At 43.8% G+C, this 23455-nt stretch overlaps 1 protein-coding gene across 5 annotated transcripts in view; it reads left to right on the forward strand.

Annotated features, from left to right (window-relative positions):
- dis3l (DIS3 like exosome 3'-5' exoribonuclease) overlaps positions 1–23455 on the forward strand; it is a 47312-nt gene that overhangs the window by 9412 nt on the left and 14445 nt on the right. For 4 of the 5 annotated variants that reach the window (XR_015073766.1, XM_085968353.1, XM_085968350.1 and 1 more), the window contains exons 3-12: positions 10569–10697; positions 11667–11802; positions 13673–13849; positions 14565–14643; positions 14729–14908; positions 15680–15849; positions 16864–17025; positions 19575–19822; positions 20329–20421; positions 22205–22738. Coding sequence is in view for 4 of the 5 variants with exons in the window: in XM_085968353.1 (XP_085824479.1) it covers positions 10569–10697; positions 11667–11802; positions 13673–13849; positions 14565–14643; positions 14729–14908; positions 15680–15849; positions 16864–17025; positions 19575–19822; positions 20329–20421; positions 22205–22738 (1908 nt within the window). In the remaining variant the exon portion in view is untranslated. The remainder of the gene's footprint in view (positions 1–10568; positions 10698–11666; positions 11803–13672; positions 13850–14564; positions 14644–14728; positions 14909–15679; positions 15850–16863; positions 17026–19574; positions 19823–20328; positions 20422–22204; positions 22739–23455) is intronic. The other variant, XM_085968352.1, reaches the window with a different exon arrangement.

Here is a 23455-nt window from a genome sequence, read left to right on the forward strand (position 1 = left end):
GCTCCCAGCTAAGAAACCTTGGGAGCCAAGCTCAGCTGCTGTCAAATTTCTAAATTTAACACTTTGTCCAGGTCTTGGTAAAGGTGCCATATGTGAACGTGGAAATCTAGGTCGCATTTTTCAGAGCAACTTATCAGAAAGGTAACAAGTTTAGCATGCTGTACACCGCCACACTACATTATTCCCCGACACACTATGCAAGGAAGTTCACCCTCATAATTCCCCACACAAGTTCCCTGTATTTGTTGTGCTGTTGGAAAAATCATTGAGTGGAAATCAAATCCTTCTACAGGATGGGAGGTAACAGAGATGAGTTTGAGGATAAACTCCAAGTCATGGATGAGTTACAACTTCCTTTAGCTGAACACCAGAAAGATGGTTATCATTGAACTTGGTATCCATCATTAATTCTGTCCCCTTGCCACTAACTCCCTCCTCCTCCCTGGCAACTTGCTCGGGCTGAATAAGATTGATGCCGCATTCGAACCTGAACTGAGCTTCAAATCCCACGTCCTCTCCCTCACAAAGACTGCTTATTTTAACCTCTGCGACGTTGCCCATCTCCAACTGTATCTCAGCCCCCTGTTACTGAAAACCCTTATCTGTGCTTTTGTCGCCTCCAGACACAATCATTGCAGTAATAACAACAGAAAACGCTGGAAAAACTCAGCAGGCCGGGCAGCATCCGTGGAGAGAGAAACAGAGTTAACGTTTCAGGTCGAAGACCTTTTCATCAGAACTGGAAAAAAGCAGGAAATGGAAAGCAAGTTTAGGGGTTGGGAAAAGGGGGAGGGGATGAAGGAACAAAAGGAAAAGTCAGTGATAGGATGACCAATATTCACTACAAGCCCACTGACTCCCACAGCTACCTGGACTACACTTCCTCCCACCCCGCCTCCTGTAAGGACTCTATTCCATTCTCCCAGTTTCTCCGTCTCCGCCACATCTGCTTCGACGATGCCACCTTCCACACCAGTGCTTCCGACATGTCTTCCTTTTTCCTCAACCGAGGATTCCCCTCTACTGTGGTTGATACGGCCCTCGACCGTGTCCGTTCTATTTCCCACACTTCTGCCCTCACACCTGCCCCTCCCTCCCGGAACCACGATAGAGATACCCTTGTCATCACCTTTCATCCCACCAACCTCCACATTCAACGGATCATCCTCTGCCATTTCCGCCACCTCCAGCATGATCCCACCACCAAACACATCTTCCCCTCACCTCCCCTTTCAGCATTCCGTAGGGACTGCTCCCTCCACGACACCCTAGTCCACTCCTCTACCGCCCCCAGCACCCCTTCCCCTTCGCCTGGCACCTTCCCATGCAAGCGCAGGAAATGCAACACATTCCCTTATACCTTCCCACTGTCCAGGGCCCCAATCACCCCTTCCAGGTGAAACAGCGATTTACTTGTACTTCTTGCAATCTAGTATACTGTACTCGCTGCTCACGATCTGGACTCCTCTACACTGGGGAGACCAAACGCAGATTGGGTGACCGCTTTGCGGAACACCTCCGTTCAGTCTGTAAGGGGGACCCCGAGCTCCCGGTGGCCTGTCACTTTAATTCACCGCCCCATTCCCACTCAGACCTCACCATCCTCGGCCTCTTGCATTGTTCCACGGAAGCTCATCTTTTCGATTAGGCACTCTACAGCCTTCTGGACTCAACATAGAGTTCAACAATTTCAGACCATAACCTCGGCCCCTATCACATCACATATATATATTTTCTTTTTTTTATCCACACTTTTTGTTTGGTCTTTTTTCTTCCCTCCCACATGGCAGCTGTCCTTCATTCTGCCAGCGCAATTCACACTTCATCTAGAGCCATCCTTTGTTTCTTAACCTGTCCCATTACCACCTCTTCTCGCCTTAAATATCTCTTAATGTCTCTCAATGTCTCTTAATCGCTCCTGCTTTCTATCCTATCACTGACCTTCCCTTTTGTTCCTTCATCCCCTCCCCCTTTTCCCAGCCCTAAACTTGCTTTCCATTTCCTGCTTTTTTCCAGTTCTGACGAAAGGTCACAGACCTGAAACGTTAACTCTGTTTCTCTCTCCACGGATGCTGCCTGGCCTGCTGAGTTTTTCCAGCGTTTTCTGTTGTTATTTCAGATTTCCAGCATCCACAGTATTTTGCTATTGTACAGTCATTGCAGTGCTTTCCTCACTGGTCTTCCTTCGTCCATACTCCATAGATTCCATCTTGTCCCTCATTCTGTCCATTTCCCACCACTCACGTCTTCGATGACCTACAATGTCTCCCTGTCCTCCAGCACATTAAATTTAAAATCCTTCCTTCGGTTTTCAAACCCTGGCCCCTCAAACTCATCTCTGTTACCTCCCATCCTGTAGAAGGATTTGATTTCCACTCAATGATTCCTCCAACAGCACAGTAAATACAGGGAACTTGTGTGGGGAATTATGAGGGTGAACCTCCTTGCCTAGTGTGTCGGGGAATAATGTAGTGTGGCGGTGTACAGCATGCTAAACTTGTTACCTTTCTGATAAGTTGCTCTGAAAAATGCGACCTAGATTTCCACGTTCACATATGGCACCTTTACCAAGACCTGGACAAAGTGTTAAATTTAGAAATTTGACAGCAGCTGAGCTTGGCTCCCAAGGTTTCCTGTGTATCCGTCCCTCACCCCTCCATTGGTGGTAGGGGCCCTGCTCTCCTAAACCCCTCCATTTCTCTACTCTTTCATCCTTTAAAAAAACGTTTTCAAATCGCTTCTATTTGCCTAAGTCGTTGGCACACTGTGCTAACTTCTCTAGTATGACATTCTGTTCCTCTCACTACTGCGCTGTAAAGTTCCGTGGGAGGTTTTGCATGTTAAAGGTGCTTTATAAAAACAAGTTGTTGTTGCTTACGTGGACAGTATTCAGCGGACCTGCTTGTATGTGGCCAGGCAGCCTTACTTTCTGATCTCTAAATTGGCTACTGATGCTTTAAAACTATACACGGTATCTGTTTGATGCATGAGGGAATGATGTGTGGTTCAAAACAGGAGATGGAGAAAATATAAGATTTTTTACAAAAACATTTGCAAAATATATGCAGTCAAACGAAATGTCTTGATATTGGAGTAATTTTTAAATAAACCAAAAGAACTAGGTTGTATTTTTGATTTTCAAGAAGCAATATGTACTGAAGTCATCAAACGGTTAAATCTGCAATCAGTTAAATTAACTTCCTAATGACATTTTGGGAAAGTTCCCCTCCAGGATTGAGCGTCTGTTAAAAGCCTTGGGCTATTTTAATCAAAGATCGTCAACTTAACAGATTGCAGTTCATTTTGTCCCCGTTGTTCATTTAATTCCCACCGTGCGCAGTATGGCTAGCTGGACCTGCTGGTGCCAGCCAGCTTCTGTGCTATTTCCACAGCTGTCTGTAAGGACTTTAAAGTTCATCTCCTTTCTCAAATTATTTGTTTTATTTTATTACAGTTTGACCTTTTCTAAAACAGGGGCATTCTACGATAATGGGAATGTTGTTTATAATTTAAGGAACAACAACTTGCATTTATTTAGTGCCTTTAATGTAGTGATACGCCCAAAGGTGCTTGAAACTAGCCGGATTGGAAAACTTTTCGCTGGTATGGGATTCTGGACTTGTTAAAAATAACTGTAGTCAGTAGAACCTTTTCTGCCAAATCAGCAAATGTTGTTAGAGGTGAAAGAGGAACATTCTGTGTGAGTCTCTGTTATGGTGCTTATATGTCAAATTGCTTTCCCTTTCAATGGAAATCAGTTGGTGTAACTAGTTTGAAGCTACCTTCTTCTTAGGCAGTCCCTCGGAACCGAGGATGACTTGCTTCCACACTAAAAATGAGTTCTCAGGTGACTGATGAGTCCAATGTGGGACCTACAGCCTCTGTCACAGGTGGGGCAGACGGTGGTTGAAGGGGTGGGTGGGTGGGGTGCCTGGGTTGACTTGCGCTGCCTGCGCTTGGCTTCCGCTTGCTCCCGGCGCAGAGACTCGAGGTGTTCAGCGCCTTCCCGGATGCTTCTCCTCCACTTTGCGCGCTCTTGGGCCAGGGATTCCCAGGTGTCGGTGGGGATGTTGCACTTTTTCAAGGAGGCTTTGAGGGTGTCCTTGAAGCATTTCCTCTGCCCACCTGGGGCTCTCTTGCTGTGCCGGAGCTCTGAGTAGAGCGCTTGTTTTGGAAGTTTCGTATCGGGCATGTGGATGATGTGGCCCGTCCATTGGAGCTGATCGAGCGTGGTCAGAGCTCCGATGCTGGGGATGTTGGCCTGAGCGAGAACACTGACGTTGGTGCGCCTATCCTGCCAATGGATTTGCAGGATCTTGCGGATGCTGCGTTGGTGGTACACCTCCAGTGCTTTGAGGTGCCTGCTGTACATGGTCCATGTCTTTGAAGCATACAGGAGGGCGGGTATCACTACTGCCCTGTAGACCATGAGCTTAGTGCCGGGTTTGAGGTCCCGGTCTTCAAACACTCTCTTCCTCAGGCGACCGAAGGCTGCACTGGCACACTGAAGGCGGTGTTGGATTTCATCATCAACGTCTGCCCTTGTTGACAGTAGGCCGATGTAGCAGAGCCTGGTCTCCAATCGTCTTGGATCCCCTTGCCATTGGACCAAGACCTTGCTCTGTCAAGCCCGTGTGGGAGCTGGTGTGCAACGGCCACCCCACGTTAAAATAATTCACGCACAGGCATCTTCCACTCCCGCTTGAAGATGATTACATTTTGGCAAGCAGGATTGTTGGAGGATGGTTTTTATTTATGATTAGATGTTCTACCTATTCCTCAAAATCAATAAGGTTCTTGAAACATTGAGGTCAAGTATTCATCGTTTTGTTAAGTATATAATACATGCAATAGTACTTGGGTATACACTTTAGTACTTACAATCACACTTGATGGTTGGAGACTCTAATGCGTTACAGTTCTGAACTCAGTATTTATGTTGATCAAGTCCTCCGAATCCAAATCCACATTACACTCTGCCACTTTCCTTATCAGAATATCAATATATGGCAAGCTACACAGACCTGATCATGTCTTGTTCACGTGCATAGCTTTACACCTTTAAACTGCAGTGTAGTGAGTAATGGGTAATTTACACGACTTCTATTGATTGATATGGGTGCAGATGTAAACATCGTGTTTTCCACTTTCTCGGGCTGCTTATCTCTTACCCCTACTAGGTGACCCTCAGTATGTCTCCACATTACATGATTATACCAAAAGTTAAAATACAACTCTGTATAAGGCGAATCTAATTGAAATCCATGCCATATCAATTTCTTCAGTTAATAAGTTGATTTCCTTACTAACGAGCTCTTTTTTTTTCCTTTGGGCTAACGAGATCAGTATAACTCCTTTATTTTGTTATCTTATCAAAATGAAATTCTCATTACATATTGCTATATCACCAAGTGAAAGTGCTAATTATAAGTCTGTCTGATCCTGTACCATTCATCACCAGCTTGATTTCTCCCCCACCACATTCTTCAGAAACTTTAAAGATAATGGGCCAAATCTTCCCGGGAAATGAACGTCGTGTTAACGATGTGCGGATTTATTAATGCGCAAATCAGCCAGCAAGTTCAGGGGATGATTGACTGGCCGTGAGTTGTGAATCTCCAGAACTTGCTGATTGTGCGAGGCAAACGGCGGAGCAGCATAAATCAAACGGCATCTCACCCGTAGCCTCCCTGTTATTTTTAAGAACTTGTTGGATTTGCACATTAATTGCCATTAAACTCGCCACAGAAAGTTAACGCTGTTTTTTTTCCAGCAAGATTTAGCCCATTACCATTTAAGAATCTTCCTCCCCTACCTAACAAACAAAAACTAAAAGTTAACATTATTACAATATAAAGGCAAATCAATAGTGGTATTACATTAGCACACTTCAACTCAGTCAGAACAGGATTACACAATATGAGCTTTAAAAAGATACAGCGGACTACTTCTCCCTTTTTAATGTTCGTAAGAATAACAGGAAAACCGGCCTTCATTAACACAAAATGTCACCAACATTCTGACACTGGTTTGCACATGTGATTAAATGTACGTGTGCAGAGCCCACCTACCCTGTGGCACAGGACATACAGCGCTGGTAGTGTGACTGAGGGGACATACCCATTAAAATACTGAAATAAAAACAGAAAATGCCAGTGTCAGCTTGGCTCAGTTGGCAGCACTTTTGCCTCCAAGTCGGAGGGTTATGCGTTTGAGACCCGCTTTGGAGCCTCAACACATAATCTAGGTTGACACCCGTACAGTATTGAGGGAGTGCTGCATTGTCGGAAGTGTGCTCCTTTGGACAGCGTACCATCTGACTTAATGCAAGTCGTGCCACGTGAGATCTGATCATTTATGTGTCAAGATTTATATGGATATTTTTGTTTAAGCAAAAAGAGTTTCTCCTCCTCGGTTAATGCACTGCAGTATATTGCTTTCTGCATTACAGAGCTCTGCTGCAAATCCAGGTGAACAGTTTACATAGATACATAGATACATAGAAGATAGGAGCAGGAGTAGGCCATTCGGCCCTTCGTGCCTGCTCCGCCATTTAATGAGATCATGGCTGATCCTTTAATTCAGTATCCCGTCCCCGCCTTCTCTCCGTAACCCTTAACCCCTTTTGCCCGTAGAAATATATCTAATTCCCTCTTAAATATATTTAATGAGCTGGCGTACACTGCCCTCTGTGGCAATGAGTTCCACAGGTTCACCACTCTCTGAGTGAAGAAATTCCCCCTCATCTCTGTCCTAAATGGTTTAGCCCTTATCCTTAAATTATGTCCTCTAGTTCTGTTTTCACCCGCCAAGGGAAACATTCCTTCTGCATCCAGTCTGTCTAGACCTGTCAGAATTTTATACACTTCTATGAGGTCCCCTCTCAATCTTCTAAACTCCAGTGTGTACATCCCTAAACTACATAGTCTCTCCTCATAGGTCATTCCCGCCATTCCTGGTATCAGCCTGGTGAATCGCCGCTGCACCCCCTCCATGGCAAGAACATCCTTCCTCAGATGAGGCGACCAAAACTGTACACAGTACTCGAGGTGTGGTCTCACCAGTGCCCTGTACAGCTGCAGCAAGGTATCCCTGTTCCTGTATTCTAACCCTTTTGCTATGAAGGCCAGCATACCGTTTGCCTTCTTGACCGCCTGTTGCACCTGCATGCTCGCCTTCAGTGACTGGTGTACAAGAACACCCAGGTCTCTCTGTACTTCCCCCTCTCCCAATCTATTGCCATTTAAATAATAATTTGCCCTCCCGTTCCTGCACCCAAGGTGGATAACTTCGCACTTGTCCACATTATAGTGCATCTGCCATTTATCCGCCCAATCGCCCAGTCTGTCCAAATCGCTCTGGAGCTTCCTGGTCTCTTCCTCTGAGCCCACCCCACCTCCTAGTTTAGTGTCGTCTGCAAATTTGGAAATGCTGCATCCGACTCCCTGATCCAGGTCATTAATGTAAATTGTGAACAGCTGGGGGCCCAGGACAGATCCCTGTGGTACCCCACTTGTTACTGCCTGCCATTCAGAAAATGAGCCGTTTATTCCAACTCTCTGTTTTCTATCTGACAGCCAGTTCCCTATCCACGCCAAAACTTTCCCCTTTATCCCATGAGCCTCAATTTTCCATGCTAATCTTTTATGTGGGACCTTATCGAAGGCCTTTTGGAAGTCCAGGTACACCACATCTACTGGCTCTCCCCCATCTATTCTACCAGTTACTCCCTCAAAAAATTCCAATAGATTAGTCAAGCACGATTTACCCTTTGTAAATCCATGTTGACTCTGTCCTATCCTGTCCCCATTTGCTAAGTGCTCCGCTATTTCATCCTTAATGATGGACTCCAGCATTTTGCCCACAACTGATGTAAGGCTTACAGGTCTGTAATTACCTGCTTTTTCCCTACCCCCCTTTTTGAATAGTGGGGTAACGTTAGCTACCCTCCAATCCATCGGCACTGTTCCCGAGTCTAATGAATTCTGAAAAATCATCCTTAGTGCATCCGCTATCTCTAGGGCCACCTCCTTCAGTACCCTAGGATGCATGTTATCAGGCCCTGGGGATTTGTCCACCTTCAATCCCTTTAGCTTCCTTAACACCATATCCTTAGAGATATTGATTTGCGTCAGTTCCTCCTTTGCCAATGTCCCTATTTTTCCCGATATCCCAGGGAGGTTTTTTGTGTCTTCCTTCGTAAAGACTGACCCAAAGTATGCATTTAGTTGATCTGCCATTTCCTTATTTCCCATTATATATTCCCCCGTATCTGACTGCAATGGACCAACTTTGGTTTTCACCAGTCTTTTCCTTTTGATATATTTATAAAAGCTTTTGGAGTTAGTTTTTATATTTTCCGCCAGCTTGTTTTCGTAAGCTATTTTGCCCCTCTTGATCATGCCCTTTGCCCTCCTTTGCTCTATCTTAAACTGTTCCCAATCTTCCGCTCTGGCGCTTTTTTTGGCTATTTTATACGCCCTATCTTTGGATTTTATGCTGTCTCTAATTTCCCCTGTTATCCACGGTTGAGTCACCTTTTTAGATTTCCTTTTATGCCAGATTGGTATAAACAATTTTTGCAATTTTGTCATTCTATCTTTAAATGTTTGCCATTGTTTATCTACCTCCAGTCCTCTCAGGAACGTTGTCCAATCAGACCTACTCAGTTCCCGTCTCATGGCATCATAATTCCCCTTGTTTAAATTCAGGACCTTAGTCTCTGAGTCAATTTCTTCGCTCTCCATTTCGAGTGAGAAATCGATCATGTTATGATCGCTCTGACCCAAGGGTCCCCGTACAACAAGATTACTGATTAGTCCCTTCTCATTGCACAGTACCCAGTCCAATATAGCCTGTTCCCGAGTTGGTTCCTCGACATATTGATCCAGATAACCATCCCTTAAACACTCAAGGAATTCCTCCTCCTCATTATTTTTACTGATTAGGCTAGTCCAATCTATATGTAAGTTAAAGTCACCTATGATGACAGCTGTGCTCTTATTGCACGCTTCTCTAATTTCCCTCGTGATGCCCTCCCTAACCTCTATTTTACTATTTGGAGGCCTATATACCACTCCTATTAATGTTTTTCGCCCCTCGCTATTTCTTAGCTCCACCCATATAGATTCTGTATTAACTGAGTTAATATCCTTCCTTTCAATTGCATTTATCCCCTCTTTTACTAGCAATGCTACCCCTCCTCCCTTTCTTTTTTGTCGATCCTTCCTAAATACTGAATACCCCTGTATGTTAAGCTCCCAGCCCTGCTCACCCTGCAACCATGTTTCCGTAATCCCAATTAGATCATAATTATTAACCTCTATTTCCACAGCTAATTCATCTACCTTGTTCCTGATGCTTCTCGCATTAAGGTATAAAACCCTCAGGCTTTTTTTATGCTCACATTTTTTATGAATTAGTTTGGCCCTTTGTTTTTTGTTCCTCACCCTTTTACCATTTATTTCTGTCTGCCTTTCACTTTCCTCTATTTCACTACATAGGTTTCTAGCCCCCTGCCATACTAGTTTAAATGCTCCCGAACTGCTTTATCAAAAATTACCCCGAGAACATCAGTTCCATCTCTGCACAGGTGTAGACCGTCCCTTTTGTATAGGTCACACCTACCACAAAACTGGTTCCAATGCCTCAAAAATTTAAAACCCTCCCTCTTACACCACTGCTCAAGCCACGTATTTAGCCTAACTATCCTGTTCTCTGTACTCTTACTAGCACGTGGCACTGGTAGTAATCCAGAGATTACTACCTTCGAGGTCCTACTTTTTAGCTTGTTTCTGATAAAGGTAGCCCTGAGTGACTAAAAGCATATTCGAATGTTGTTTTCCTTCCCACCTCCCAGGTGCCATGTATGCAGATGAAAGAGCCATATGATATTGTAGGTCTGAACTATCTCCTTGCTAGCAGTGAGGCAAATCAGTGTATAGGAGCACCAACATGTGGAGTTTTGGGATTGAGGTTTGTCCATGCAAGTCCCCCACACTGCCAAGTTCCTTATCTCGGTCAGATACTATGAGGAAGCACCTGACAAAGGCTGGGAGCTCTGCCATAAGGAGATGGGGAAAATTGGAGTTATTTTTGTAGATGTCATAGTGACCAGTTCAGAGTGGCATAGTTCAAGGCCTGGATGTGTGTGATGTGGAGAAACAAGCCTAGAGAAGAAAAAGAGGATTCATAACCTTAAAAAAAAAAGAAACTCCCAGCATTCCCATTCCCTCTCATCCTGAGTTATTATGGGATTTGGATAAAGAAAGCCGGTGAGAGGAAAGGTTTAACTATTCTACTTTTTAAACTTCCATGGTTTGGACAGGGAGGGAGCGCAGCAAAAAGAGACAACCCCAAATGTCTGTGCAACACCTGGTAACTGGCTACAGAGCTGTGTAGTCAGAGCTGGGAACCTGCCTCCCTGTTCTCTAATGACACAGGTGATAGGATCTAAAGGTGCGATGAAGGAAAAACATAGGAAGAGAATGATACATTTTTAAAGACGAACAAGGATGGAAAAACCATTGGAGCTGACCTGGTCACACTCACCGGCTGTTTCATTGCAGACAGTACAACAAGCTGCGGAACCTGCTGAAGGATGCTCGTCACGAATGTGTTATGTTCTTCAATGAATTCCAGCTGTACTCGTATGTACCAAGAGAGCAAGGGGAACCTCTAGAAAAATGGCAGACCAGGTTTGTGGTTGAAATTCAACTTGATGTTTTTAACTTTTTAGAAATATTGTGTTTACTGTAAAATTTTGTGTATAACTTTTGTTTAAACAGAAATTGCTGGGCAACATTCACATTTCAGGATTGTAAGAAGTAACTTGTAGTTGATCAGGAACTGCTGCAGCTGTAATTCTAATCAAAGGATTGAAATAGTCTACACGGCTATAATGGCTTATGAACACCAAGCATGGGACAGGGTAGATAGAAGCAGACTGTTAGTTGAGGGGGTCAAGAATGAGGGGCTATAAGTACAAGATTAAATGTAAGAGATTTAGAACAGAGGGCAGGAGCAACTTCTTCACATAGTTGTGAGGTGTGGTGGCTCTTTGGTATCATAGTCTCATTGGGATATATGCAACTGTTGTCTTTTTATATTTGAATACGGTGTGCGGCGGACTTGGGTGCAATTGTAGAAGGCTTTCAAATGAGTAAAGTCAGTTGACTGGATGGGGATTGTGAAGTGTGGGAGGTGGGGATTGTGAAGTGTGGGAGGTGGGGATTGTGAAGTGTGGGAGGTGGGGATTGTGAAGTGTGGGAGGTGGGGATTGTGAAGTGTGGGAGGTGGGGATTGTGAAGTGTGGGAGGTAATGGGCTGGATTCCAGGATGGTCAGAGGCCTGGGGGGCGGGGGGGGGGGGGAGTATAATTTGTGGAAGGGCAGAAGTTTATGGGTAAATTTGTGGATTTTTTTTGATGTGTTATGTGATAAATTTTATTTTTAGGGTTCTGTCGTGGAGGGATTTGTTTAATGTATCTCAAGGAATGTTTGTTTGCTGGATTGTGATTGGGAGAAAATTAAAATTGGGGAGAAAGGAGTTCTGAGCTGGAAGTTGATCAGTACTGAGAGCCCTGCCATGCTCCGCATCCCTAAACATCATGCTTGTTATTTCACTCATGCAAAGGAAATAATAAAAATGCTAATTATTTGTTCTAGGTGCATTTACTATGCCACAGTCTGGTATTATAATCATCTTGCAGGACTGATGCCAGTTGTTATGGTAACCGAAGATGTGGAAGCCATTCAGAAGTATGGGAGTGAAACAGACGGCGTGTTTGTTGTGTCGTTTAAGGTATTGACCACTTCTGTGCTACGTAATTGGGCTCACTGAATGAGCTAGAATGTTGCTGTAAGATTGTGTGGTCAAGGGTCTTGGAGGTGGCTTGGCTCTGGCAGCAGTCACGGTGAGGGGGGTGGTAGTAGGGGCAAGGATGGGGTATGTTGTGAATCCAGGCCTTCGAGCATTGGGGAAAGAGAATTGGTGTCTAAGGGGAGCACTCCAGTGAGGTCCGAAGACTGGGAGGACACTGGAGGTTGGGAGAATGATAAAATTGTGTTCACTGCATTTTCCAGAGGTGCTCGGAATGGCACACTTGAGCAATAACTTGAAGCTCTGGAGCAAAATATTTGTACATGTTTAAACCCATCTTCCGTCAAACAACTTGTCAATCCTTAACAAATATCATCAAAAGCTATTCAATTCAGTTGTCACTTAAAAAAAAACACTCAACCTCTAGCCAAAAGATACTGGTAGTGGTAAGTCTGCAAAAAAGGTTTCTTTGTCTACTCCTTACCTTGTTTCTCTTTCTGCCCTCCTCCTTCACATCTGTTTCTCTTTCTACTTTTCCACTTCTGGTCATTTCATCACTTTTTATTTCTCCTCCTTATTCTCCAGTTATTACTACAGTCAATCTAATGAATACCATGGCTTTCTCCAGTCAAGGAAATGTTTTTTTATGGTAATTCTTTATTGTTGCCCCTAGATGGCAGTAGTGTTACTGAAAATATCTGTTCACTGGAAACTAGGAGGGATGCAGAAGGGATCTTGTTTAAAACCCTTCCTTGAAACAGCAGTTTTCTGAAGACTTCTCATTTCTAAAACCTTTGACACAATTTGGCCCAATTATATTTTCAGAATTGTGGAAGCAGATCTACAGAAATGTGGATTGTCAGATGTTTTTAAGAGTCAGTTGTAAAATGAGTTAGACTTCAGTGAGGGGCATGTTAGTGCTGGCAATGGACTATTTAATGTACTCTGCAATGCTTGAATGACAGGTATGGGATTGAATGGGTTAAAAGCAGCTTAAATCCCCCTCTGCCCCATCCAGCAGTGGACTTTAATCTCACAGGAGCATCCGCTGTTGAATCAGTGTCACATTTCCCATTCCAGCCACCCATTTTTGGTCTTTGAGTGCTATGAACATGCCCATTGGGCACTTGGTTAAGTCATTTTATGAGCATCTTACAAGCACCATCTCAGCAGTTCCAAACTTCCACCACAGAAAAAAGGGACTTTGTTCTGATTCACTGTGCCACTTAGTCAAAAAGAAAGAAAGACTTGCATTTCTATAGCACCTTTCACTATCTCAGGATGTCCCAAAGCACTTTACAGCCAATGAAGTACTTTTGAAGTGTAGTCACTGTTGTAATGTAGGAAACACGGCAGCCAATTTGCGCACAGTAAGCTCCCACAAACAGCAATGTGATAATGACCAGATCATCTGTTTTAGTGATGTTGATTGAGGGATAAATATTGGCCCCAGGACACTGGGGAGAACTCCCCTGCTCTTCTTCGATTATAGTGCCGTGGGATCTTTTACATCCACCTGAGAGAGCAGACGGGGCCTCGGTTTAACGTCTCATCCGAAAGACGGCACCTCCGACAGTGCAGCACTCCCTCGTACTGCACTGGGAGTGTTAGCCTGGATTTTTGTGCTCAAGTCTCTGGAGTGGGACTTGAACCCACAACCTCCTGACTCAGAGGCGAGGCTGCTACCCACTGAGCCACGGCTGACACCGTAGTTCCTTCATTAACATATTTTAAATACCAGCTGCATCCGTTGTAATCATTTACCATTTTTTAGAATTCTGCATTTTAGAGCATTGAACTACCAATGCTCTCAGCACGTTGCATATGCTCTTATCAGGGTTTTTCTTTTTAGAGCTATTTGGAGAATTTTTGGCCTGACCTGGAAGCTGTGCATGAGCTGTATGAGTCCATTGTTCAGTCTCGGAAAGAAAGAGAAAGTGAAAATCAGGAAAAGAATGGAAAAGAATATTTAGAGCATCTCCCTTTGGAAATACTGGAGGCTGGCATCAAATCTGGGAGATATATTCAGGTAAGCTCACTGACACGATCTCTAAACAGCAGTAATGGACGTCTGACTATAGAATATTCCTTTTGAATCTTCCAACACATTTTGTCTCCACACCAAGACTCAGAATGAAGGCTGCACTGCTAAATAATTCTGCAAAGGAGCTGATCATATTGCCTTTAATGCCATATATTGGGTGGATGTAGATCTTTTTCTGTATAAGTTGGCGTGCACACTTCTCAATGCAAAGCAGCAAACATGTATTTTATTTTAAAAATTACAGATCTAGTAAACAGCAGGATCAATAGCTGCAAAAGTCAGTGACACCCATTTTTTTTAAAAACTTTCATGAACAAAATGGAATATTGATGTGCGTTTGTTGGAGGGACGTTGTTTTTAAAAAGAAAAAACTTGTAATTTTTGTTTAAATACTGAGCACTGATGCTCTGTTTCGGGAGATCAGCTGGGTGAAGTTGTTGAACACAATAGCTGAAAATGATGGGATCACTGAAACCCTCTTGGGTGAATGTCTGTGTCTGCTGATGTTAACCCAGTTTCCCCAGTATGTTGGGTTCAGAAACTTCTCCAGCCCTTGTTTCTCCTGTCTTTATCCATCTATAACATCCAAATGACACGTGGGAAATTGGTGAAAATTGTGCTAAGTATAGCTACACCACCAACCTTCTGGTTTTATTTCTTAAATTTGCTAGTATGTAAATTGTTTATTTTATGTTCTTAGGGTGTTTTAAATGTCAACAAGCACAGATCTCAGTTGGAAGCCTTTGTTCGTATTCAAGGATTGACTAATAAAAGATCAGGTAATTTTACTCTTTTTAAAAAATAAAAAAAAATCATGCTAAAAAATGATTTGTTTGTCTAAGTTTTTTTGTTCTTGTCTGTCAGAACTGAAAACGGACGTGCTCATCTGTGGCAATAAGGCTCGAAACCGGGCCATCCAAGGTGATGTGGTGGCTGTGGAGTTACTGCCAAGGAATGAATGGAAGGGAAGAGCTTCTGTGCTGTGTGAGAATGAGTCTGAGGAAAAAACCACTGAAGAAACTGAAAGTGAACCAATGGCTACGGGTAAGACATTATTAATTTTAAAAAAAACACTTGTGTTTAAGTATAATCTTTCGACTTTTGTTTTTTAATTGCTCCCATTTCCTTTTCCCCTGTTCAACAATGCGTATAAAAATGTCTTTTAATGTCATAAGGGTATGGCATTCTAGAGATGTTATTCTTGCTTGGCAAACCAGCTAAGAGCCACACTTGGGGGATTTAAAGTGAGTCCTGGTCAAGCTGCCTCTTCTCACCCTCAGTTGAGAGTGGGATTCAGAATTTGCTTTTAAAAGTTCTGTCCTGTAGGATGCCTTTTCTGGTTTGTGGAAGAGATGTTCAAAAACTGGCCCCCTGTGCCGCACACCCTTACTATTGCCACTCTCACGTGCCTCACCGCAGCCATTTACTGTGTTCACGGACACGCTCACTGCTGACACGAAGCAACAGAAGAAGCAGGGGAAGGGTGATTGGTGAGAGGGGATGATAATAAGATGGAAAACATTTTTTTAGAATGTCTAATTTGATCTATTTTCCCTGACAAAGTTTTACGGTTAGATTACTTCATCTATTAGCTCTGTTCTTTACTTAAATATTAACCTAATCTGAAGCAAAACAAAATAACAAAGGTCGAGGATCAGACATGGTCTTATTGAATGGCGGAGCAGGCTCGAAGGGCTGTATGGTCTACTCCTGCTCCTGTTTCTTATGTTCTTATGTTATGTTATGAGGTGAAAAACATCTCTCCCACATTTTCAGTAAAAGGGGTTCAGATTGACGTTGCTTTTTCATTTGTAGGTAAAGTTGTTGGAATTATTCAGCGGAATTGGCGAGATTACGTTGTGTCCTTTCCACCCAAAGAAGAGATACAATCTCAGGGTAAAAATGTGCGGAAGATCCTAGTTACGCCATGGGATTACAGAATTCCTAAAATAAGGATCAGCACCCAGCAAGCTGAATCCCTACAGGTGGGAATTATAAATAAATTTGCCCCTCTCTTTCTCCCCCCCCCCCCCCCCCCCAAAAACTTAATAATTGAAGTTTATAAACTTTGTGAAGATTGTGGGTCATGTCTGCACAACGTGTTCCTCAGTCATTCCAAACTCTTCTCTTTAGAGTTGATCTCGCTTCACAATTGTTTTCTAACTTCTTGATTGCCTGTTGCTGTTCCCCTCATTGTATCTTCTTCACTCCTTTTTCACTGTTTTTTGACCATTTTCTGGCTTGTTCCCAGTCCCACCAGGGCTCACTATCCTTTTCATAGCTCATTACTGATCTAGATGCCTGCACTTTCTGGCATGGAGCAGTGGGTAGAAACCTCGGTCGGGAATCCTGGTTGACATTTGCTGTCCCTAACCCAAGGTTGCTAAGCCAAAAGTAGCACTCTTTCCACTGAGCTAGCTATAATAAGCTGACCCAGTGCAGACTGGGGACTAAATCTGGGACCCTACCTGGTAGCTTGTGCTTTATTCAATTCACATCACTTGTGGAAACAAAAACAAACGATGCTTACTGCCATAAAGCAGCCTCTATATCAGTGATGTACATCATAAGGTCATGTACACGCCAGTGGATCATTTTATCTTGTTCCCATTGGTCTTTTTAATTGCCCGAGATGAGGCAAAACATTTAAATTTCATTCATTTTTAAAAAAATGTTTGCTGCAATAGCATCTCTTAGATTCTGAAAGCATGAGGAGCCATTTTATTAAAAAGATTATTACTGCATAATTCTTGTTGATTTTCTGTGTCTGACTCTGATCAATTGCCTTGTGAAGTACAGGCAACCCTGTAGATATGGAAATGTTGCATTGTATACTGTTGATTGAATCGAGCAGGCACCTGGACTGAAGTGCAGTAAAATGAGTTGCTACACTCTGTTCTTCAAGTAGTATACCTACATATATCCATCAACCTTGCAGTATTGTACTGGGCTCAAACAGCATGTTTAATTTTTTTTCTTTTGTTTTCCCAATTACATAGGATTGTCGAATTATTGTACGTATCGATTCCTGGGATTCTACTTCTCTTTATCCCAATGGACACTTTGTGAAGGTTCTTGGAAGAGCTGGCGATCTCGAGACAGAAATTGCAGCCATTCTTGTAGAAAACTGCATTTCATTTGGCCCTTTCTCTGAAGCCCAGGTTAACCCTTATACTTACTGTATATAAAGTGGGATTCTTCAATTGGCATTGTTAGCAGTAGAATTGTACGTACAGGAAACTTTGTGTTATCCGGAGGCGAACCGTCCAACAAGCTCAAGCCACCGGCAAAAATCAGGAGCCATTTTTTATTCTTTTCGTTTCTTTTCTTTGCTTTTTTTGAACAGTCAAGCTCTGCAACGTCTGTAGCTAAGCAACAGCTTCAGCTAGAGACGCTACAGAGACACTTGCCGACTGTTTAGAGGCTGTTGCTAAGCAACAGGGTTTGTTGATTCATACTCCATATGTTTCAACATTAGCTCTGGAGTGTCCGGCAGTTTTGAGGGAACGGCAGCAGCTCGGTGCCGGATAGCACAAAGTTTCCTGTACTGTGATTCTACTTAATGAGCCTCCATTTTAAAAATGTATCACAAAGCAAATTATAACACACGCAAAAGTATGCGCAGGATTGGGTTTCACTATGGTGACTACTGTAGTCAGGATTGGGTTTGACCATGGTGACTACTGTGGTCAAGAACACATCAGCATTCCCATACTGAAAATATTCATGAGGTAAAGCTTTGTGTGTCAGCTTGGCTCGGTGGTAACACTCTCGCTTCAGCGTCAGAAGGTCGTGGATTCAAGCCCTACTCCAAATTTATGAACACAAAATCTGCTGATACTTCAGCGCGGTTCTGAGGGAGTGCTGCACTGTCAGAGATGCTGTCTTAAAACAAGGCTCTGTCTGCCTGTTCAGGTGGACATAAATATGGCAGTATTTGAAGAAGAGCTGGGGAGTTTCTGTTGATGTCCTGGCCAACATTTATCCCTCGACACCAGAAACAAATTAACTCGTCGTTTTATCTCATTGATATTTGTGGGACCTTGCTGTGTGAAAGGTTGCTGTTGTGTTTGTCTACATAACAACAGTGACTGCACTTCAAAAGTAATTAGTTGGCTGTGAAGTGCTTTAGGACATGAAAGGTGCGATAAAAATGCAAGTTTGTATTTCTTTGTCTTGGTGAGTAATTATACGGTATAACCTGGCACTGAGCCAGTACAGACCTAGGAAGGTCTTTGATTTAAACTCTAATCTGTGCTGAGTTAGCTGATCTCAGCAGTGGCAACAGGTGAGTTGCTAAAATTGGCCCACAGGGAACAAATGAGATTAACTGGCCTCATTCGCCACTCCTGACTATTACCCGGGCCTCTGCTGGAAGTCCATGAGCTTGGATGACAGCTGAGGACAGGGTAACCTTTGGCTGTGGTGGCCCCCACAGTTAGATAGCTGGTATCTCAATATTAATTGTCCAGGCTGGGTGAGGTAGCTGGGCTGCTGCCTGTGACCTGTACCTTGGCATCAGGAGGGTGGGGGAGGTAAAGGAGATAATGAGAGAGAAAAACGGAAGCAAACAACTTGATGTAAAACATGGCGTTCCTCGAGGAGATTTATATTTTACTGTGGTATGTAAGCCTCTAAAAGCTTTCAAAAAATTCATGAGATAACTTTTGAGTCCCAGAATGTAGTTATGGCAAATTTGTGTCCTAGAGGAGAAATCATACACCCACATGCTGTATTGCAAATGACTGCCCTGTGGCTCAATGCATTTGTTTTTTCCACAATTCACTGTAGTGAGTTTACCAATCTCCGACACAATGTCTGCAGAAGGCACAAAATTGGAGGGAAGTTGTCTTCTCTCCTGCCCCTTGGGATGGGGAGAGGTCACAGACAATCGGTGCCACTTTCCTTTGTCCCTGGTAACTGTTCGAGTCAGACTGGCAGAGGTCATGGCTTGGGGGTGGGGTGGAGTGGGGGGTTAAAGAAACTTAATTTGCATTAGTTGTTTAGAGGGGAGGAATAGGATTCCTGATGGCACATCTACAAGACACAAGTAAGGAGTATGATGGAATACTCTCCACTTGCCTGGATGAGTGCAGCTCCAACAACACTCAAGAAGCTCGATGCCATCCAGGACATAGCAGCCCGCTTGATTGGCACCCCATCCACCACCTTAAACATTCACTCCCTCCACCACTGGCGTACCGTGGCTGCAGTGTGTACCATCTACAAGATGCACTGCAGCAACTCGCCAAGACTTCTTTGGCAGCACCTCCCAAACCCGCGACCTCTTCCACCTAGAAGGACGAGGAACACCACCACCTGCAAGTTCCCCTCCAAGTCACACACCATCCTGACTTGGAAGTATATCGCCGATCCTTCATCGTCGCTGGGTCAAAATCCTGGAACTCCCTCCCTAACAGCACTGTGGGAGCACCTTCACCACACGGACTGCAGCGGTTCAAGAAGGCGGCTCACCACCACCTTCTCAAGGACAATTAGGGATGGGCAATAAATGCTGGCCTTGCCAGCGATGCCCACATCCCATGAATGAATTTTTTAAAAATACCGTGTGTGTGTACATGAAAAGGGAAAACTATATAGAAGAATAGTTGGAAAAATATTTTTTTGTTGAAATGAAGACTGAAATATTGTTCGATGTAGATATTTAAATCACACGAGTATCTCTTGTTTGTTTGTTCCCATTCTGTAGGTGCGTGAGATGCCAGTGAACACTCCTGAGAATCCCTGGAAGATTGATGCTGAGGAGCAAGCCCGGCGAGTGGATTTGAGGAACACTCACCTGGTCTTCAGCATTGACCCCAAGGGCTGTGAGGATGTGGACGACACACTGTCTGTTCGCAGATTAGCAAATGAAAATCTGGAGCTAGGGGTCCATATTGCAGACGTCACACACTTTGTGACAATAAATTCATATACAGATCTGGAGGCTAGATCAAGGTAATGTAAAATCAAAATCATAATGAAAAATTCAGTTACTGAAGTTAAAATCATTAAAGGGGAAAGAAAATCTAGGAGGAATAATCTTTGTTCAAAATACTCTCGCAGAAAAAATAATAATTTACTTATCAGAAATGTCTTTGATATTTACATAAAATTATGTTTTTTTTCTGGTATGAAGATCCTCCCTGCTAGGCTGCTCTGATAATGTCACTGGTGGGGAGCAACCCCGTGTATTCTGGAATGGCCACAAAGGAAAGAGCAGGGGCTGTGACTGCTGACCGATCTGTCGGGTGCCTCAGAGTTGTGAGACCCGAGGACACCATTCCACAGATTGGAAAATTAGTAAATCCACTTGATAATACACCGCTGCGGTATTCAGTGTCTGCCACTAGATCCTGTCGTGTAAATGTTATATTGTAATCTCTGGGAAGGACTCCGGAGCGTTGCTGGTGTACATTTTTTCTGTATACTTAATATTCATGTAAACACCTACTTTCTTCCAGGGCGACAACTTGTTACCTTGCAGATCGACGCTATGACATGTTACCCACCGTCCTAAGTGCTGATCTGTGTTCTTTACTTGGGGGTGCTGATAGGTAAGTCTCACTATTGAAGAAAAAGATCCCACTTTTGCAAGAGAAGGATTTATACTTGTATTGATGTTCGTTCTTTGTCCCGGCAGAGAGAGCAGGTAGCCATGCCGGCTCTGGTAAAGGAGTGGTGTAAGTGTTGCTAGGAGATTGTACAGAAGAGGCCAGGGGTGGGAGAGGTAATTTACGCTGTCCATTTTTACCCCTCTCCCCATCAGGACCTCTACTGAACAACCTGGTTGTGATCATAAGCCTACTGTAAAGAAAGGACAGGTGCTAGCACCTGACCTGTGGCACCATGTGTTGGACACCAGCACAAGGGTCTTTGGTTCACCTTCCCTTTTAACCTAGAAAACTGATGGTGCCTCTTCTGATTAAAGAAGAAGAATGCCCCCAAGGTTTGTAAAACACAAACTTATATAATAAAATAGTTATTCCTCATAGTGATTGCACTGGACAGGGTACAGAGGAGATTTACAAGGATGTTGCCAGGACTGGAAAATTTTAGTTATGAGGAAAGATTGGACAGGCTGGGGTTGTTTTCTTTAGAACAGAGAAGGCTGAGGGGAGACTTGATTGAGGTGTTTAAAATTATGGGGGGCCTAGATAGAGTGAATAGGAAGGACCTATTTTCTCCCAGTAAAGAGGTCAATAACCAGGGGGCATAGATTTAAAGTAATTGGTAGAAGGATTAGAGGGGAGTTGAGAACTTTTTTCACCCAGAAGGTGGTGGGGGTCTGGAACTCACTGCCTGAAAGGGTGGTAGAGGCAGAAACACTCATCACATGTAAAAAGTACTTGGATATGCACTTGAAGTGCTGTAATCTACAAGGCTACGGACCAAGAGCTTGGGGTCTAGACAGAGAAGATAGAGAGAAACTGTTCCCTTTGGCGGAAGGGTCGAGAACCAGAGGACACAGAGTTAAGGTGATTGGCAGAAGAACCAAAGGCAACATGAGGAAAAACTTTTTTACGCAGCGAGTGGTTAGGATCTGGAATTCACTGCCTGAAAGATCAAGGGACATGGAGAGAAGGCAGGGACAGGGTACTGAATTTGGATGATCGCATTGAATGGCGGAGCAGGCTCGAGGGGCCGAATGGCCTACTACTCCTCCTATCTTCTATGTTTCTATGAAAGGGTGGTGGAGGCAGATTCAATTGTGGCTTTCAAAAGGGAATTGGATAAGTACCTGAAGGAAAAAAATTTGCAGGGCTATGGGGAAAGGGCGGAGGAGTGGGACTAGCTGACGTGCCCTTGCAGAGAGCCGGCACGGGCTCGATGGGTCGAATGGCCTCCTTCTGTGCCGTAAATTTCTATGATTCAAACTGTTAGAGCTTTGCGTTGCTGCAAAAAGCCAAAATTAGTTGTAATAAAATATATATTTTCTGTTGTAGTTCCTGGTGAAAAAGACTTCATGGCATAAAATCTGACCCATAATTTTAGTCTAAATTGGCACTCGGAGGCAGGCTGATGTGGGAAATGAAAATATTACACTGATGCAGTAGCGAGTGCACTCAGGCCGTTGAGGTTAAGTTGAGCTTTATCCTTGACCCACCCTAACATTGGGAGGATTTGGTCCAAAAAGTGGAAATTCTCACTCCTACTCCTGGGGGCACAATTATTGTTTTTAAAAAGTAAACTTTTGCAGTGATAAAGGATACAGAGCAAAGTTCAAACACTGATACTGAATTTACTCATAACTGTCAATCATTTATCGCATGGTGTTCAGTGGTCTCAATTCACCTTTCAGGCTGAAGGCTAATCTTCCATATTCATTTCACTCTTAAGGTATGCAGTGAGTGTGTTGTGGGAACTGGACAAAACTAACTATGAAGTCCTTAAGGTATGGTTTGGACGAACTATTATAAGGTCTGCGTACACGATCTTCTATGAAGCCGCCCAGGCCTTGTTGGATGGGGATCTCAGTGTTGTGGATGATATCATTGAGCTCAAAGGGCTTGACGAGAAAGACAAATGTAGAAAATTGAATGACCTGATATGGGCTGTAGAGAAGCTGACTGAAATAGCTCGTCATACCCGAGCAAAGCGCGCCCTCGGCGGTGCCCTGGAACTGGAAGGGATCGAATTACGAGTGCAGTTAGACGAGAAGAAGAACATCAGTGACCTGGTCCCGAAGCAGCCCCTGGAAGTGCACGAGACTGTAGCAGAGTGTATGATTCTGGCTAACCACTGGGTAGCAAAGAAGATAACCGAGAGCTGGCCTCACCAAACCTTGCTGCGTCGCCATCCTCCACCACAACAGGAGTTCTTCACTGGGCTGGTTGAGTGTGCAAAGGCAAAGGGATTCAAAATAGATACACGGTAATGTATAGATGTCCACATGTATGCTGACAACACCCAGCTCTACCTCACCACCACCATGTCCTAACTCGCACCAAATCCCATTCATCAATCACCCCTGTGCTCGCTGACCTACATTGGCTCCTGGTTACGCATCGTCTCAATTTTAAATTTCCCATCCTTGTTTTCAAATCCCTCCATGGCCTCGCCCCTCCTTATCTGTGCAGCTCCACATCCCCCCGAGATCTCTGCGCCACTCTAATTTCTGGCCTCTCGAGCAGCCCCGATTTTAATCGCTCCACCATTGGTGGCCGTGCCTTCAGCTGCCAAGGCCCTAAGTGATGAAAGATCATCGACCTGAAATGTTAACTCTGTTTCTCTCTCCACGGATGGTGCCTGGCCTGCTGAGTATTTCCAGCATTTTCTGTTTTTATTTCAGATTTCCAGCATCTGCAGTATTTTGCTTTTGTATTACTGTTTGGTTCAGCAATTCAGTTTGGGGAAAAAATAGAAAATGCTGACCATGTTTTACAGAACGAGTTAGCTTTCTGATCTGTTACTGACTGAAACCTGGTAGTAAATTGACTATTGAGTTCTCACCGTTAAAAATGGAATAATTCAGGGAGTGTTTTGTGCTCAAATTAGGATTTTATATTTTAAGTGCTATATTTAGAATTAAGTTTTTTAAATTTAATTTGCTTGAGGGGACCTCGTCACTGTTGGCAGGTTATTTGACCA

The sequence above is a fragment of the Somniosus microcephalus genome, chromosome 27 (genome assembly GCF_052327205.1).
Source record: "Somniosus microcephalus isolate GS21.2 chromosome 27, FLI_Smic_1.0, whole genome shotgun sequence".
Classification (NCBI taxonomy): Eukaryota; Metazoa; Chordata; class Chondrichthyes; order Squaliformes; family Somniosidae; genus Somniosus; species Somniosus microcephalus.